Below are 15,024 nucleotides of genomic sequence, written 5' to 3' on the forward strand. Positions count from 1 at the left end.
CTAGCTTGGGTTACGAACCATTCTATACCCCAGTTTCCTCCATTTTAATATGGAATTTATATGTATTTTACAGGGCTGTTATGAGGGTTAAATAAATTTGTCTGTTAAAACACTTAGAGCAGAGCCTAGCCCATACAAGGCACTCGGTTCATCTTAGCTATTAAATGTCAATGGAGAGGCAGAGCAGGGGTCTGTGCACACGCGGGAGAGCTGGACATCCTCTCAGGGTATCCCAGAGTCCTGAAACCCCACATTCCTCCTCTTTGCTGACCTCTGGTCAGAGGTCAGAATCTTGTACACAAAGTACTTGGCTGTCCCAGAGAGACCGCAGGAAACTAGTCAAAAGGCTTTCCAAGTCAGATGGAACCCTTAGAGGTTATCTGGTCCAGTTTCTCCCAGTGCAGAAAGGGCAGGGAGGACCAGAGAGACTGCAAGGACTCGTCTGAGATCACAGAGCTGGGAGGGGTTGTGGAATTCCAGGTGGCGATACGCAGGGCAGGGAGGGATTCGAGGGGGCAATGGGATGATCGGATGCTAAGGATCAGAGCCCCAGGCTCTGGGGCTTGAGGATGCTGGGTTCAAGCACCCACTGCACGGCTAAGATACTTGGGGTCATCACTGGTACCACCAACAATAACAACCACGTAATGAGGAGGGAATATATCCCACGTGTGCGGCACCAAATGTTTTCCCATGTGTTCTCTGAGTCCACACAAAATCTCCACTTTACAAATGAGGAAAGATGCCTTGCCCAAGAAGGGGCCAGATCTGGGGTATAAATACAAGTTTCTCTGATGCCAAAGCCAGCTAGACGCTTCCCAGTGCCTAATAGCCCCCAGAACAAGGATCTTTCCCCTGTCTGACTGAGCTGGTGGCCAAGCAGATCATAGCCATGGATGAGCCTGGACTTCCAGCCGTCTCTCTGACCCTGTCTACCCGGACCCACAAGCCACCGTGAGAGACCAGACCCTGTGTAGGAGAGCAGGCCCTTTCCTTCAGGGGCCCTGCCTCGATGCTGTCTGTCCCCGCTCATTTTTTTTTTTTTTCACGACTTTGAAAGATTGTAATACATTCTCTGGAAAACGTTAAGCAGTACAAAAGTCCACCCTGGGCCCTCCCATCTTCTCACAGGTCCACAGGTGGTGGATGATCCAGAAATCCTGGAGCCCTGGAAAGGCCCCTGGTCAGTCCTTGGGGACAATGGGCGGCTATAGAAGAAGACCCTGCTTGAGTGCAGTATTTGATGTCTGGGGGATTCTGAGGGGAAGGTCACTTCAAACTCAATAATGAGGTCCCCACATTTCATGGGCATTTGGGGGAGGGGGAGCCCTTCTCCAGGCACTTTTTGCTGCATGCCAGGCCTGATGATAGCTTTGACCACGACGGGTATGGTCCTGCTGGCTAGAGTTGGGGTAGACGCAGAGGCTGGTTTTGGAAAAGGCAAGGAAGTAGGTAGGGCTTAGAGCCTGGGGTGAAGCTTAAGGACCTGACTTGCCCACAATTCATCCAGGGCCTTGACTTGGGAGGACCAGGAATAGATGGAAAGCGGGAGGAAAAGCAAGGGATGGGTGACCTGAAAAAGAACTTCTACCTCTCAAAAGCATAAACTTTATAGCTGATATGAATTTGTCCATTTAATGCGGTGTAAGAAACTTGGGAGCAGGGCTGACAGCCGTGGGGACGTCTGTCAGTGGAGTCTAAGGACCACACTTGGAGCAGCGAGGAGCTCGATCATCCCCAACGACCCCTGTGGGCTGATAGTCCCTATGAGGTTGACAGCCCAAAGCCTGAGAAGTAGGACAGGACCTGATTCTGACTAGATGCCCTAAAATATTTTGGAGTTCAGTGTTTGGCCAGGTTATTTCCCGTGGACCACAGAGCCTTAAGGAAAAGGAAGTTGATGCCCAGATCTCTTTCAGGCTTTCAGCTTCAGGATCCACTCACCCTGATCCTTCTCCATAGCCCGTCTCTCACCCTCACCTGCACCTCACTTCCTGAAGAGATGAAACTTTCTGAGTGGCACCCCTCCCTGCCTAGGATTGTGGGGAGGGGCAGGGCTTGTCTCTAAATAAAGGCAAAGTACAAGGATTTAGGGACTCTCCCAAATCTATGTCTCCCCCTTTTGTTTTTATCTCATTCATTCATTTACTCATTCATTCGTTTGTTCTTAAACAACGACTTATTAAATACCCTCTGTGTGTGTGCCTGGTACTCTGGTAGGGCTGGAGTTACAGCAGAGAATAAGACATGGTCTCTGACGTCATGCTGTTTACATTCTAGGTGGGAGGAGAATGGGAGCAACCACTGTAGGTAGATAAATAAATGAATGAGAGCATTTAAAATTGTGAAAAGTAATAAAAGAATAACAAAACGATTCTACATAGAATGTTGGGTGAATGTTGGCTATCACTCTTATCATCCGAAAGTTTGGCCTTTGAGATGAATTTATCCAACTCCTCACTCCACAGATGAGGAAACTGAGGCCCAGAGTTGGCAAGGCATTGGTTTCGAAGGCAAAGTTTCTAGCCATCTCTCCTCCTGATGGACCCCCTGTCTGCTGGCTGGCTCTGAGACTGGATCTGCCAATTATTTAGGAAACCATTAGCTTCAGGGCTCCACCTGGATTCTGCAGTCCCTTCTTGATTGTGAAACAGGAGCATGGTTTGAGGTTGGCACTGAAGTGATGGGGGCTGGGCCTCCATTCCGCTGTCCTCACCAGGACCCATCAGTTGGACTGGCTGGCCCCCAGCACTGAGTCCAGCGCTTACTCAGCAATGACAGGGCTAGCGTCCATTGTTTGGGCTTTTTATAGATCTTATTTATTAACTCATGTTCCCTCTTCCTTGAAGACACCGAGCATCAGCACTTTAAAAAAAAAAATCTCCTTCTAAGTCATCTGCACTCCCCATTCACCCACCAAGCAGGCAAGTAGTGAGCTCCTTGTGTGTCGAGAAAAGAGTGAAGAGGTCCTGGGTGCCCACTCATCTGGGATGCAGTAGGGCACATTCTCAGGCTGGAAACAAAACTGGCTTTTGATTCCTTTATAGCATCTATCTCCACACTTCCTTTCCTGAAACCCAGTGCAAATCATCCTCTGTCCCTGACAAGCTCACTCAGCATAGCTGACATGTCGCAAATCTTGTCAGCAGCTGGAATCAGACCAGTTTCATGGGCTCAAGCCTGTTAGCACTTGCTGACCTGAAGCCCTGCTTATTGTTTGCCAAATAGTGTTTTATTTGATCTTTGCTTATTTAATAGTTATTGAGCAACTACTGTGTATTAAACCCCATGCAAAGTGGTGAGAATGAAGCCTTTTTGGCCCTTATGTTTTAGCGTAGAAAATGGACAAACAAGAAATGATGGTAGAGGGGGAGGGTAGAGCTCAAGTGGTAGAGCGCATGTTTAGCATGCATGAGGTCCTGGGTTCAAGCCCCAGTACCTCCCCCAAGGATAAATAAATAAACCTAATTACCTCCCCCACCAAAAAAGAAAAAAGAAATGATGGTAAAGTACAGCAAAGGGTTGATGTAGAAAATGTCAAATACTCTAGGAACTGGAATAAAGCAAAGGGACCTGAGCAAAACTCTTCCCTTAAGAAGTGACATTTACATGGAGACCTGAGAAAGGTAGGAGAGAACCAGTAAAAGAGAGGGAACGTGGGGAGCTCCAGGCAGAGGCAACAACACAGACAAGACCTGGAGGTAAGAGGCAACCGCATGTTGGAAGAACTGAAGAAAAGTCCAGTACAGCTGGGGCAGAGAGAAGAAAAGTGTGGCAAAAGATGAAGAAGCAGCTGGATTTGGAGGATACTGTCTGAAGCGCTAAGGAATTTGGACTTTAACCCGAGGGCAAGAGGAATCAGCCTGGTGAAGAACAACATCTTTCAAAACATAGGCTTCCTGGGAACACATCAACCAAGTGCGCTAAAAAGGCTGATGGTGAAAAGACGGGCAAGTACTGTTTTTATCCTTGTCTTCATGATCTTTGTACTGAGGCTCAGACCTCCTCTGAAAGCAGCCCGTAGCATGAAGGCCCAGCCCCATGCTGCACCGTGCTCCCCCAGCCGCCCACCCCGTTGTCCACGGAGCCAGTACTGAGTCTGGTGTGGCACTGGCCTTCTTAGACCCTTGGCTCTGTGGAGCCACAGAGACCACCACGGAGAGACTGTCAAAGACCCTTGTTTAACAGGTGGACCAACTGAGGCCCAGAGAAGGAAAGTAATTTGTCTGTGTCCCCACAGCAGGCCTCGGGCTCTGGCTCCTTCTTGTCACCCCCCAGAGAAAATGAACACCAGGGCTGGGACTAGGGTGGGGCAAGTCAGGCACATGGGGTGCAAAATTTGAGGAGGTTCTCACCCTTAGGTGCCAGCTCTGCCCTCGCCTCACCGTAGCCCTGGCTCTGCTGGACATGCTTCAAGGGCAGGGATTGTTACTGCCGGAAAATGCTTTGACATCTCTCACGGTGTTGACATGATGTTCGGTCACTATTTTGAGGGTCACTAGATGCCTACTGATGCTAATGAACAATGGATTCCTGACAGACTGATAAGCATACAGGTGTTTGTATCTTTTGGTAAATATGACCTTCAAATGACAACAAAATAAAGTCAAGAGGGCCCAAGAATGGAGTCCAGAGACCTGGATTCTAGTCTCCTCTCTACCACTGATTTGCTTTGGGAACTTGGGTGAATTGTTCCCCATCTCTAGGCTTCAGTGAAATGGAGTGGTTGAATGAATAATATTTATTGAGCACATATTCTGTGTCAGCCACTATTCAAATATTTCCAAGTTTTAACTCATTTAAAGAATTCCTGGCCTTCAAGACTCCCTTTACTTCAACGGGCTGTGGTTTGAGGTAAGGGAGGCATCACAGAGAATGTGGGACTTGAGAGAGAACTTCCAAATTCCCACGGGGACAATACTCCCTTAAATCATAGTAAAAGCATGTTATCTCAAGGTACTTCTTCATCAGAAGACAGGGAATCACCTTTGGAACATGTCTGAAGACAGACTAGAGATTCTAATGCAGTGATTCTGAACGGGGCCTGGGAATCTGTATGAAAAGCTTCTCAGGTGACTCTGATGGTCAGATTTGGGAAGCAATGATCCCAGCGCATTCCCCTGTCTGTGGACAGAAACTTACATAGACAGCCCAGACCTAGAGCTGCCTTACTTGATCATCAGCATCTCCAGGCAGAGAAATGAATTCATTGGTTGACTAACGCTGCAAATATTAAGCACCTGTTGTGTTCTAGGCCCTGTGCCAGCTGGTGATTATGGTCCCTACTCCCAGGGGACTCCTGGTCTAGGTCTCACACTTATTTTAGAAGGAAGTCATCAAGCCAGAACTAGAAGGGCCTTAGAGATCAACCAACGCCATCATTACACAGTGAGGGAAAGTGAGGCCCAGAGAGGGGGAGCAACATGTTCAAGACTACACAGGGAGCAAATGTATTTTCTGCTCCCAAACCAGGTGAGGAGTCTCAATGTTCTTCCCAGGACTAGGCTGCATCCAAAGTCCTGGGGCACTTACTCTTCGCTTCTTAAGCACTAAACCTACCTAGAGTAAATTTTCCTGGATGTCTCACTTCAAATCTTGCTGACACTTTAAGTCCTCAACATCCCTTCAACCAGAATGGAGGCGGGAGGGAGCAGGGAACCCCATGGGGTGGGTGTTCCATCAGTTTTCTTGGTTTAAAGCTCTTTCCCTGGCTGTGCTGGAGGACATTGTGCCAGCCTCTCCCTGCACTTTATGGAGTCGAAGGAAGAGGGGGCCGCCTCACGGGTTCATTGGGACCTGGCTCCCATCTCTCTTCCCAGACTTGCTTATGTCACTGCAGCTCAGGGGCTGGGGAGGGGGAGAAGCGGAGGGTAAGTAGTGCCCGCCCCTGAAATGCCAGCCGCTCTGCGATTGGCTACAAGGACTCGGGCCCGGCCGCGGATTGGTCATCGCTGAGGGCTTGAAAGGTGGCTGAGAGCGGCCGACACCTCAGACGGACGGTGACCTGGGATCAGACAGCGTCTCCGGCGAGCCCGAGACGCGCCCCCAGCCCGCCATGGCCCGGCTCTTCCGGGCATCCTGCCTTCTCTCCCTGCTCCTGGCCGGCTTCGTCCCGCCGAGCCGGGGACAGGAGAAGTTGAAGGTGAGTGAGCCTTGGGGTGGGGGACTGGTGAACTAACCTAGCCCGCAGGTGTCCATCTCTCAGTGAGTGGCCAGGCACCCCTCTTCCCGGGCTCCCCTCCAGAAGGGTGACACCTAGGTGCGTGAGACGCCTTTAACTCCCGTTGCCTCCCTCTGTGGCGCACCCGGACCTTCCTCAGACTCTTCGTATTTCCATCTGTTGGAGACCTGGGTGTGCCGGGTGGGCAGAATGAATTGGGGAGGAAGGTCCTTCTCCCCCGAGTTCACGCTTTCTTCCCCACAGCTACCTCAGGGTCGCCTTTCTGCATCCACGCCACCGTCTGTTTCTGGATACTCCCGTCCAGTGGGGCCTGAAGGGGGTGGGGGCACAGAAAAAGGCCTGCAGACTCCACGTCTGGGTTGGCCGCAGAGGTTTCCATGGGGACTGGCAGGCAAGATGCAAGGGAAGGACAATGCAGCTGAGTGGTCCTCGTCTAACCGAAGCAGAAATACGGGTGGAAATGCCCACTTGGATTCTGGGACACTGGCAGAAGAGGCAGAGGTCTGTGACAGAAAGAGCTCTGAGCTGGCAGCGCAGAACACCCAGGATGCTCACTAGTTCCCTAAGCCTGTCTGAGTGTCAGTTCCCCCATCTGCAGGGGGTGGGAGGACAGGACACAATGCAGCTGATGATGGCAGAGGGGATGCATGGAGAAGCAGCAAAACCCAGATGCCGTTCTCAGAAGGCTTTCCTGTTTGGGGGCAGCCTCCCTACCCACCACCCACTGCCCATATTGGCCTGAGCACACCTGGTAGTTATGGAAAGTGGGGACTGACAGCTCAATAGGAGGGGCAGAGTTCTCCTGAGCCCTAGTCTCCCTCCAGCAGAGTGTGTGCCCCTGAGCTAGAGCAGGGATACTGAGCCAGGAACAGGGGTGACCCAGCATGCTGATCTCCTGGACAAATATGCCAAGGTGGGCCATGCAGGCTTCGCCTCTTCCCCAGGTGGGGAGGCAGAAGCCAGGCACAGAATATACCCAAAGAGAGAGATTTTTGTCTCCAGCTTCCCAACACACCCATGCACATACACCACGCTTATATTAGCTCAAGAAGCAGCTTTGAGTTTTGTGTTTCTCAAATCTTCCAGGTTCTAATTCTAAGATCTTAGACTCCATGATTTTGTTTCCAAATCCTATCTACTGCACAGGAAACCCATTCCAAATGCAAGGTTCCTTCTGTCTGTTTCTATCCTCCATCCTGTCCTCAGCCTAAATTCCATTCAGTCTGCCCCTCCTTGAAGTCAGCCTAGAGACTGGATGGTTATGAGGCCACTTCCTTCAAGCCTCTGGCTTTGTATCCAGTCCTGTTCATTATTTCCAACTCAGAAGGCATCTTCCAGCTCAGGGATGGGAGTGAGTTTCAGGAAGTAGGGGTATACCATAGGCAGGCCAGTTATCATGGAGTCAGTCCTGTAACCTCAGTTTTGGGAGATGCGGAGAAGGGAAGATTGGGCCCTGCTTCAAAAAGGCTGGACATAAGAACATGGATCCCATGAATAACTCATCATCATTGTGTGTTCTCTGTAGAACTCTGGGGAGGAACAGATGGATTCAGAGAAAACAGAATGGGTATAGTCTAGAAAAGCCTTAGAGTGAGGTATGATCCTATCAGTTGCAACCAGTAGGACCTGCTAGCTAATGTCAGCCTGGGCATGCCCATGTCTCCTCCCAGGTCCTTAGAGGGTCGAAATGTCATAGCCCTGGGTTCTAGGACTCAACCCCTTATCCCCAACTCCAGCAACTTGGGGTGGGGCAAGGGGCAGGTGCAAAATGGGATGGACAAAGGGTAACAGCCCCAGAGGGATGTTTGTCTCCTCTCAATTCAAAGGGAGGGGCTGGGAGACAAAAGGAATCCTTTCCTTGCTGCGTCTGCTCTCCAGTCCAGCTTAAGGCTGCCCGGCCTCCCTGTCCTTCCTCTACAAAAGGACTTTGCGGAGGCTAGAGAGAGTAACAACTGCTGACGTGCGTGGGATCCTAGTAACTGCTGGTTTCTAGGTGACTAAACCAGGCAGAGAGAATCATGGAACCACATGCTGACAGAGCTGAGGAGCCCTTAAGACAGCACTGAATCTGACGCCATCTCACAGTGGGGAACCAGAGCCCCAAAGAGGGGACAGGAGTGGTCACACAGGATCAGAGACCCAGAACTCAGGGCTCCTGCCCCAAGTCTAGCTCTCCTTTCACACCTTCACGTTGATGGGAGGGGTAGGGTGGGTGAGGAGAAAGAGACAGGACCAGCAACTCAAGCCGGGGTCCTGGCTGTGTCCCCATTCCCACTCTTAAGCCATCAGAACTCACCTATCTTGCCTAATTGTGGGAGGACTGAGGCACCCTCACTGCCTGTCCCTTCCTCCCCCCTGGCCTCCTGGTTAAGGTGCAATGGCTCTGGGACTCCATGGGCCCAGGAGAGGGAAGCGGACTCCCATAAGGACTGGGCTGCATGCTCGGTGGTGAACGCAGGCCATGGCTTCCCCCACCTTGGGTACCCTCTGACCCACCTCGGTCTGAACTCACAGCACTGGCCCCAGTAGAAAGTGTGGAGGCTTTGTCACACGTCTCCTCCTGAAGACACCCTGCCCAGAGCATCATCTTCTTCATACTGGCTGGGGAACATCAAAGAGTATCACCTCTCCTCTATCACAACAAGGTAGGGACGTCAGGACCCTTTATCCTGGCCGCAGGCAGAATCCTCACTATCCCTTAATGGGGGGATTTGTTTCCAGGAGGCTTTCAAGACAGTTTTGATCTGTTAGCTAATTCTCACAGCCATTTTGGGAGGCAGGTGATATTATCCTCACCTGTCAGCAGATGGAGGCTCAGAGAACGACTGCCCAGGGCCGCACAGCCAGCAGAGGCTCAAATCTAATGAGGAGATTCCCCTGACCCCCCCACCCCCGCCACTCCCCCTGAAACTGCTCAGAAGCTGATCCTCCTGCTGTTTACAAGCTTCTGAGCTTCTGTTACTTGAGCAACCTCTTGGCTTTTTTATCCCCATTTCACAGTTTTCGGGTGGGGCAGAGTGGAGGGGGTGGAGAGGCATGCAAAAGGCCTTGCTTTCTGGCTGCTAGACGTCTGTGGCCAGCTGGGGTGTGTTTGTTGTGTCCCGGTTGTATGTGGAGGTGGAACTGACCCCTGCCGCCGGGGCCAAGGAGGCTCAGGGGCTGGAGGAATGTTGAGCTTCGGGCTCAGGCCTGCCTCCAGCACCCACCACAAGTCATGGGGCATGGAGTATTACTCACGTAAAGCAGGGACTATGTACCTGAGCCAAGAGGAGAGCTTGCGGCTGTCAGGGAATGGCCTTGTTGAGGGAGCCCAGCCTCTTCTGGCTCAACAGGCCTGCAGCATCTTTAAGACAGAGGCTGCTTTTCTACACCCTCCTGGGGCCCCGCCCTGCCAGCCTGCTTCACGCTTCACGCTTCACATAGTTGGGCCCAGGTGTCCTGCCTCGATAACAGGATTTCCCGACTTGATGGGAAGAGAGGGCGTGAATTTGCTTCTCTAATTCCAACCACCTGTCTCTGCCTTTCCTGGGCTATAATGCTAGTTTGCACTCGATTTGTTCACTGTTTTTCTACCTGTCATCGGATGGCAGGGCCAGAAAGGACCTTAGAGATCCTCTGATACCGGGGTGGCAAGCTTTTTCCCTCCTCATCACAACCGACCCACCTGCTGATTGTGGTACTGATGCCATGAGACCCTTTCAAGAGTAGACCCAGATTTTTGGAGTCTGTACCAAAAATGGTAGAGACGAGGCAGAGGTTGAGTAGGGGCAAAGGCAGTATCCCGCCTGCTAGCAGTAATCCATCTCCTCCTCTTCCCCTGAGAGGGAAGCTGTCCAGCCATCGTGGAGAATAGCTGGTCCCGTTCAAGGTGCTCACTTTATAAATGAGAAAACTTAGACCCAGGGAAGAGCAAGGGCTAGCCAAGACCACACAGGAACTTAGTGGCAGAGCTGACGTGGAATCCAGGTCCCCTAACACGCAGTCCATTGTACACCATCCGGACGAGTTCTGGAGCAGCAGTTAGGCAAAGAAGAGGCATCATGGTCATCGTCACAATTACTCACCTACCGGGAACACCTGCTGGGCACTGGGGCTTCACCGTGACCATCAGCAAATCCTTACGGCAGGCCTCGCCCGGGTCCTGGCCCCAGTCCTGGCCCCGGTCCTACTTCCCTATTTTACACCAACAGCCTCAGCTTTCCAGTCCTCCAGATTTGGAACCTCTGAATCACCACTTTCGGTTCGGTTCTTCCTCACAATGCTGTAGTTCAGGCTCCCATCATCACCTGCCTGCGTCATTGCAACAGCCCCCCAGGCAGTCTCCACCAGCCCATCCAACAACACAACCACCAGCATCACGGTCGTCTCCCTCAGAACCTGCCTGCTGAATGCTGATTAATTGACGTGTAACCCAGAAGTATAATGGCCGTAGTGAGTAATTCTCCAAGTTTCCATAGCACTCACCAGCTTATTAAGTGCTTTCAAAATTATTATCTTATACGAGGAATTAGGAGACCTCAGTGCTAGTCCAGCTCTAATTCTTGGAGTGGTCTTGGGCGAGTCAAGACCATTTGGGAAAGTCAGTTCCACCTCTCCCTGTTATCTTGAAAACTGGCATCCAAGTTCCCTTCCAGCTCTGACCGCTCCCTGGCTTCTGTTCCAGATGGACTGCCACGCTGGAGCGAGCGGCACCATCTACGAGTACGGAGCCCTCACCATCGACGGGGAGGAGTACATCCCCTTTAAGAAGTATGCTGGCAAATACATCCTCTTTGTCAACGTGGCCAGCTACTGAGGCCTGACAAGCCAGTACATTGGTAAGAGCCCATCCCTCCTCCCCTGCTTTATTTGGGGCTGTTTCTGCCAGTTGGGTACATTCCAATCACAGGAGATTTTCTGGTGCAAGGGGGAAGGGGGAAGGTGATCATGAGATTCCAAACCCTGTATCCCAATTCCGCAGTGTTCCACGGTTCTGTGAAAATGATTATTATATAAGCCTGAAGTCTGATCGCCTTCAAACGTGTACTAGAAGATTCCCAGTTACCCTTCATCCCTGGGCACCTCAATAGCCCTAAAAGCAGAGGGGTGGGGGAGACTGGGTTTGTGCCTTAAGCGTCCTTTCACTGGAGTAAGAAATAATAGCGTTAGCTTGCTGAGAATTTCTCACCTGCCCTCGGCCCCATCTGCCTTAGTGCTTCTCTTGGACCCTGGAAAGCAGGCCTAGGTAGAAACCAAAAACCAAGGATCCAAAGCACTCCCTTCATTTTGTTTTCTCTTCTCCCCCTGCCTCCCGCCCCCGCAGGGGCCTGAGAGTATGTGTGTTCATGGCAGAACCGGGCATTTCCCCCAGGTTTCACGATCCCTAGTCCTCACTCCTTTCTCCCTAGCTGGGGCAGAGTTAAAAGCCTGAGGGAATAGCCAGGCCAAAGGCACCTGACAGCACCCACAAGAAAGTGCTTTGGGGTTGAGCACACAGTCTGCTAGTGGGGAGTGGGGGACAGGCAAAGGCAGTCTGACCCAGAATGTTGAGAATCGCAGGCAAAGTGATCTGGGGAGCTGGGCACGACCTCCCTGGGATTCCTGAATTCTGAGTAGAGGAGAGTTGTGAGGGCCCCACTCCACCCCACCCCAGGGAAGTTGTCTGCCTTCTGCCCAGGGGTGGATGGTTCCTGCTCCAGGAAACTCAATCCTGAGGGGCCTGAAGGAGCCCTCAGCCTGCGGGCCTAGGGGGTGGACCTTGGCCGTGGGTGGGTGACTGACTACTGACATGAGGAAGCGTATTGCTGTTTACCCCCAACCTCCAGCCCATCCACGTTGGAACCAGGAGGTTGGGACTTGAGTCCCTGCATTGCCACACTCACTGGGTGATCTTGGGCAAGTCTCTTCCCGTCAGGCCTCAGTGACGTCATCTGTACAGTGGGTGAGCAGGTGGAGTGGTACACGGCAGGCAGGGCTCCGTGCCAGGCTACCCCCTCATCTCTGCTCTCTCCCTCCCTGGCCCAGAACTGAATGCACTACAGGAAGAGCTGGGGCCATTTGGTCTGGTCATTCTGGGCTTCCCCTGCAACCAATTCGGAAAACAGGAACCAGGAGAGAACTCGGAGATCCTATCCAGCCTCAAGTGAGTGCTCGCTCGGTGTCTGGAGAAGGCTCCGCTAGCACATCCCACCCTGCCCCCCAGCCCAGGCTCCAGGCATCTCTTACACTGACCCCTACTCATGATGAAAGCCACCAAGAACTACTGTCCCCTTCCAGGAACCCCGATTAGTGGAATGAGTGGAAGAGGGACAGGAGAGGGACAGGGTCAGGGATGACTGGTTGTGACTGCATGACCAGGATCAGGGAGGACAGTGAGGGCCAGGGGTGACTGAGACGGTACCAAACTGGAAAAAGACTGCAGACCCACATTATGCCTCTGCCCACTCAATATTCATCAGCTCCCACTGCCCACTATAGAGCAAACTCCACGGATTCCCAACACCCCTCCCCTGTTCTAGCCCTTCCTCTCGTTTCTGAGCCCTGTGCCCATCTTCCCGGGACCCACATAAGAACATTCCTTGTAGGTATGTCCGACCAGGTGGGGGCTTCGTTCCGAACTTCCAACTCTTTGAGAAAGGGGATGTGAACGGGGAGAAAGAGCAGAAGTTCTACACATTCCTGAAGGTGAGTTCACAGCCAGCTCTGCAGGAGCCTCTCTGCCCGGCGGATGCTGGCTCTGGACGGGGCTGCAGCTGCTCCTGGCTCCAGCCCATGTAGGCAAGGGCCGTGCCAACCTCCTCTGCTCCTGGGCTCCTGGGGAACTTCTTGGCATCTGATTGTTATTCCAGCTAGAAAGCTTTGCAGATCTTAGGGTCTCACCAGCCCGTTTTACAGGTGGGCCCCAAAAGGGACAAGCTTAGGGTCTCACAATCTGCTAGAGCCAAGGCTGGGATTCAGTTTTCTAACTCTCAAACTGGTGTTCTTTTCCCAGTGCCAGGCTATTCCCCTACCCACAAAAAGGCCTAGGGAGGCAGTGGGAGGGGCCCTAAGCAAGGCTAACGTTACTCTCATGCCCGCTCCAGAACTCCTGTCCTCCCACCTCGGAGCTCCTAGGCTCACCTGGCCGCCTCTTCTGGGAACCCATGAAGGTCCACGACATCCGCTGGAACTTTGAGAAGTTCCTGGTGGGGCCAGACGGTATACCCATCATGCGCTGGTACCACCGGACCACGGTCAACACTGTCAAGATGGACATCCTGGCCTACATGCGGCGGCGGGCGGCCCTGGAGGCCAAGGGGAAGTAACTGAGGCCCACCCCAACCTATGTCCACCGTGCAGGGGCTGGGGAGGACCCTGTGCAGGAAGGAATCCATTTCTCCAACCACACCACACTCCCACTCTAGACCCTGTTACACAAAGCCCCAGCCTGACACGAACGTGCGCATACGATTTGTGTCTGTACTGCTGTGCACGTGGGTGTCTGCATTCTATGCCTATGGGTGTGTGTGACCGTGTGTGCACACATGTGAGTGTACAGCCATATGTGTTGACCTGCACGAATATCCAGGAATGTGTACTGTCTGTGTGCCCACAGCTGTATGCCGTGGAGAGTACCAGAGAATGACTCCCTTTTCTCTCCGGCTCTCTGTTCCAATGATACCAATTCACTTTCAGCTGAGCCCAAAGGAAAAAACCAGCTCTAGATTCAATTGTTCTGTTCCTACCTAAACGTCAACCCTTGGCGCCAGCATCCCCCACTGCCTCTAAACACCAACACTGAAGTGCCTGGAAGCTTCTGGGTCTGCCACACTGCCCAACCTCCCTCCTCTCCTTCCTGAGGGCCCTCCCAAGCCCCCTACCCACCCCACAGTGTTCCCTGAGAGTGGCCAAGGCAGCTGTGAGAGCAAGGACCACGTTCGCCGGGTCAGAGGCGGCATCTGAATGAAGGAGGGGCCCGAAGCCCTAGTGGGCGGGCCTCCCTTGAGCCTGTCTGAGGGGCCAGCCCTTAGTGCATTCAGGCTGAAGCCCCCGGGCAGGGATGCCACCCCCGCTCCTTCGGAGGACGTGCCCTCTCCCCTCACCCTGCCCCACTGGCGTTAGACTCACCCCTGTGTGCCTAGTAAAGGCCTTTCTGCAGCAGCTCAGCCTCCTGTGGTGCTTCCTCAAGCGGCCGCCCCAGCGGGGACGGGAGGCAGGGAGAAGAGAAAACAAAATGAAGGCAGTGCTTTGGACCCTTGGTTTTTGGTTTCTACCTAGGCCTGCTCTGCTTCCTCGGTCAGCATTTGGAGTTTATAAGACCAGTCCATGTCTCCTCTCATCCCACCGTTCTCTAAGGCAGCTAGGGCTGAGATGGGGTGGTTTCGTTCGACAGATGAGGAAACTGAGGCTCAGAGAAGGGCCAGGCCTTGTCCAAGATCTCCTGACAAGTGAGGGGAAGGACCAAATATAAATCCAGGTTGCCCCAGGCCCTGGACGCCCCACGCTCATGGCGGCTCTGAGCAGGGCCCCAGGAGACATCTGCCAAGAGTAATGGTGATGCTCTCAGGGGGTCTGGAAGGAACAGAGCACCGAGGGAGGCAACAGGAAAGCCACACTCTGGTTGACTGGGAGGGGAACATTAGCCAGGGCATCAAAGAACACCAGTCACAAAATGTTGATCTTCAACTTGGATTTATGTCCAAGATTCGTGCAAACAGCTGCCCAGGGATCAAGAGCCACCCCAGGCCAGGCCTCTGGGACCACAGGCCTCCAGCTACAGGCCGAGGGCCTGGCAGCTTCAGGCTGGGGCCGTTGGCAGATGTGGCTGGCATGGCCTTCATCCCGGGCTGCAGTGGCACTGGTGAGGCTGCCATGGGCGGGGGCCC

The 15,024-nt window shown here is 52.9% G+C and overlaps 1 protein-coding gene across 1 annotated transcript; it reads left to right on the top strand.

Annotated features, from left to right (window-relative positions):
* The first annotated feature begins 5,976 nt into the window (after positions 1-5,976).
* Positions 5,977-14,299, top strand: GPX3 (glutathione peroxidase 3). The gene is made up of 5 exons (XM_010969999.3): positions 5,977-6,142; positions 10,845-10,998; positions 12,185-12,302; positions 12,745-12,844; positions 13,243-14,299. The coding sequence occupies exons 1-5, from the start codon at positions 6,056-6,058 to the stop codon at positions 13,462-13,464; spliced, it is 681 nt and encodes a 226-aa protein (XP_010968301.2). The 5' UTR covers positions 5,977-6,055; the 3' UTR covers positions 13,465-14,299.
* The last annotated feature ends 725 nt before the right edge of the window (positions 14,300-15,024 follow it).

Source organism: Camelus bactrianus, chromosome 3 (assembly GCF_048773025.1).
Source record: "Camelus bactrianus isolate YW-2024 breed Bactrian camel chromosome 3, ASM4877302v1, whole genome shotgun sequence".
Lineage (NCBI taxonomy): Eukaryota > Metazoa > Chordata > Mammalia > Artiodactyla > Camelidae > Camelus > Camelus bactrianus.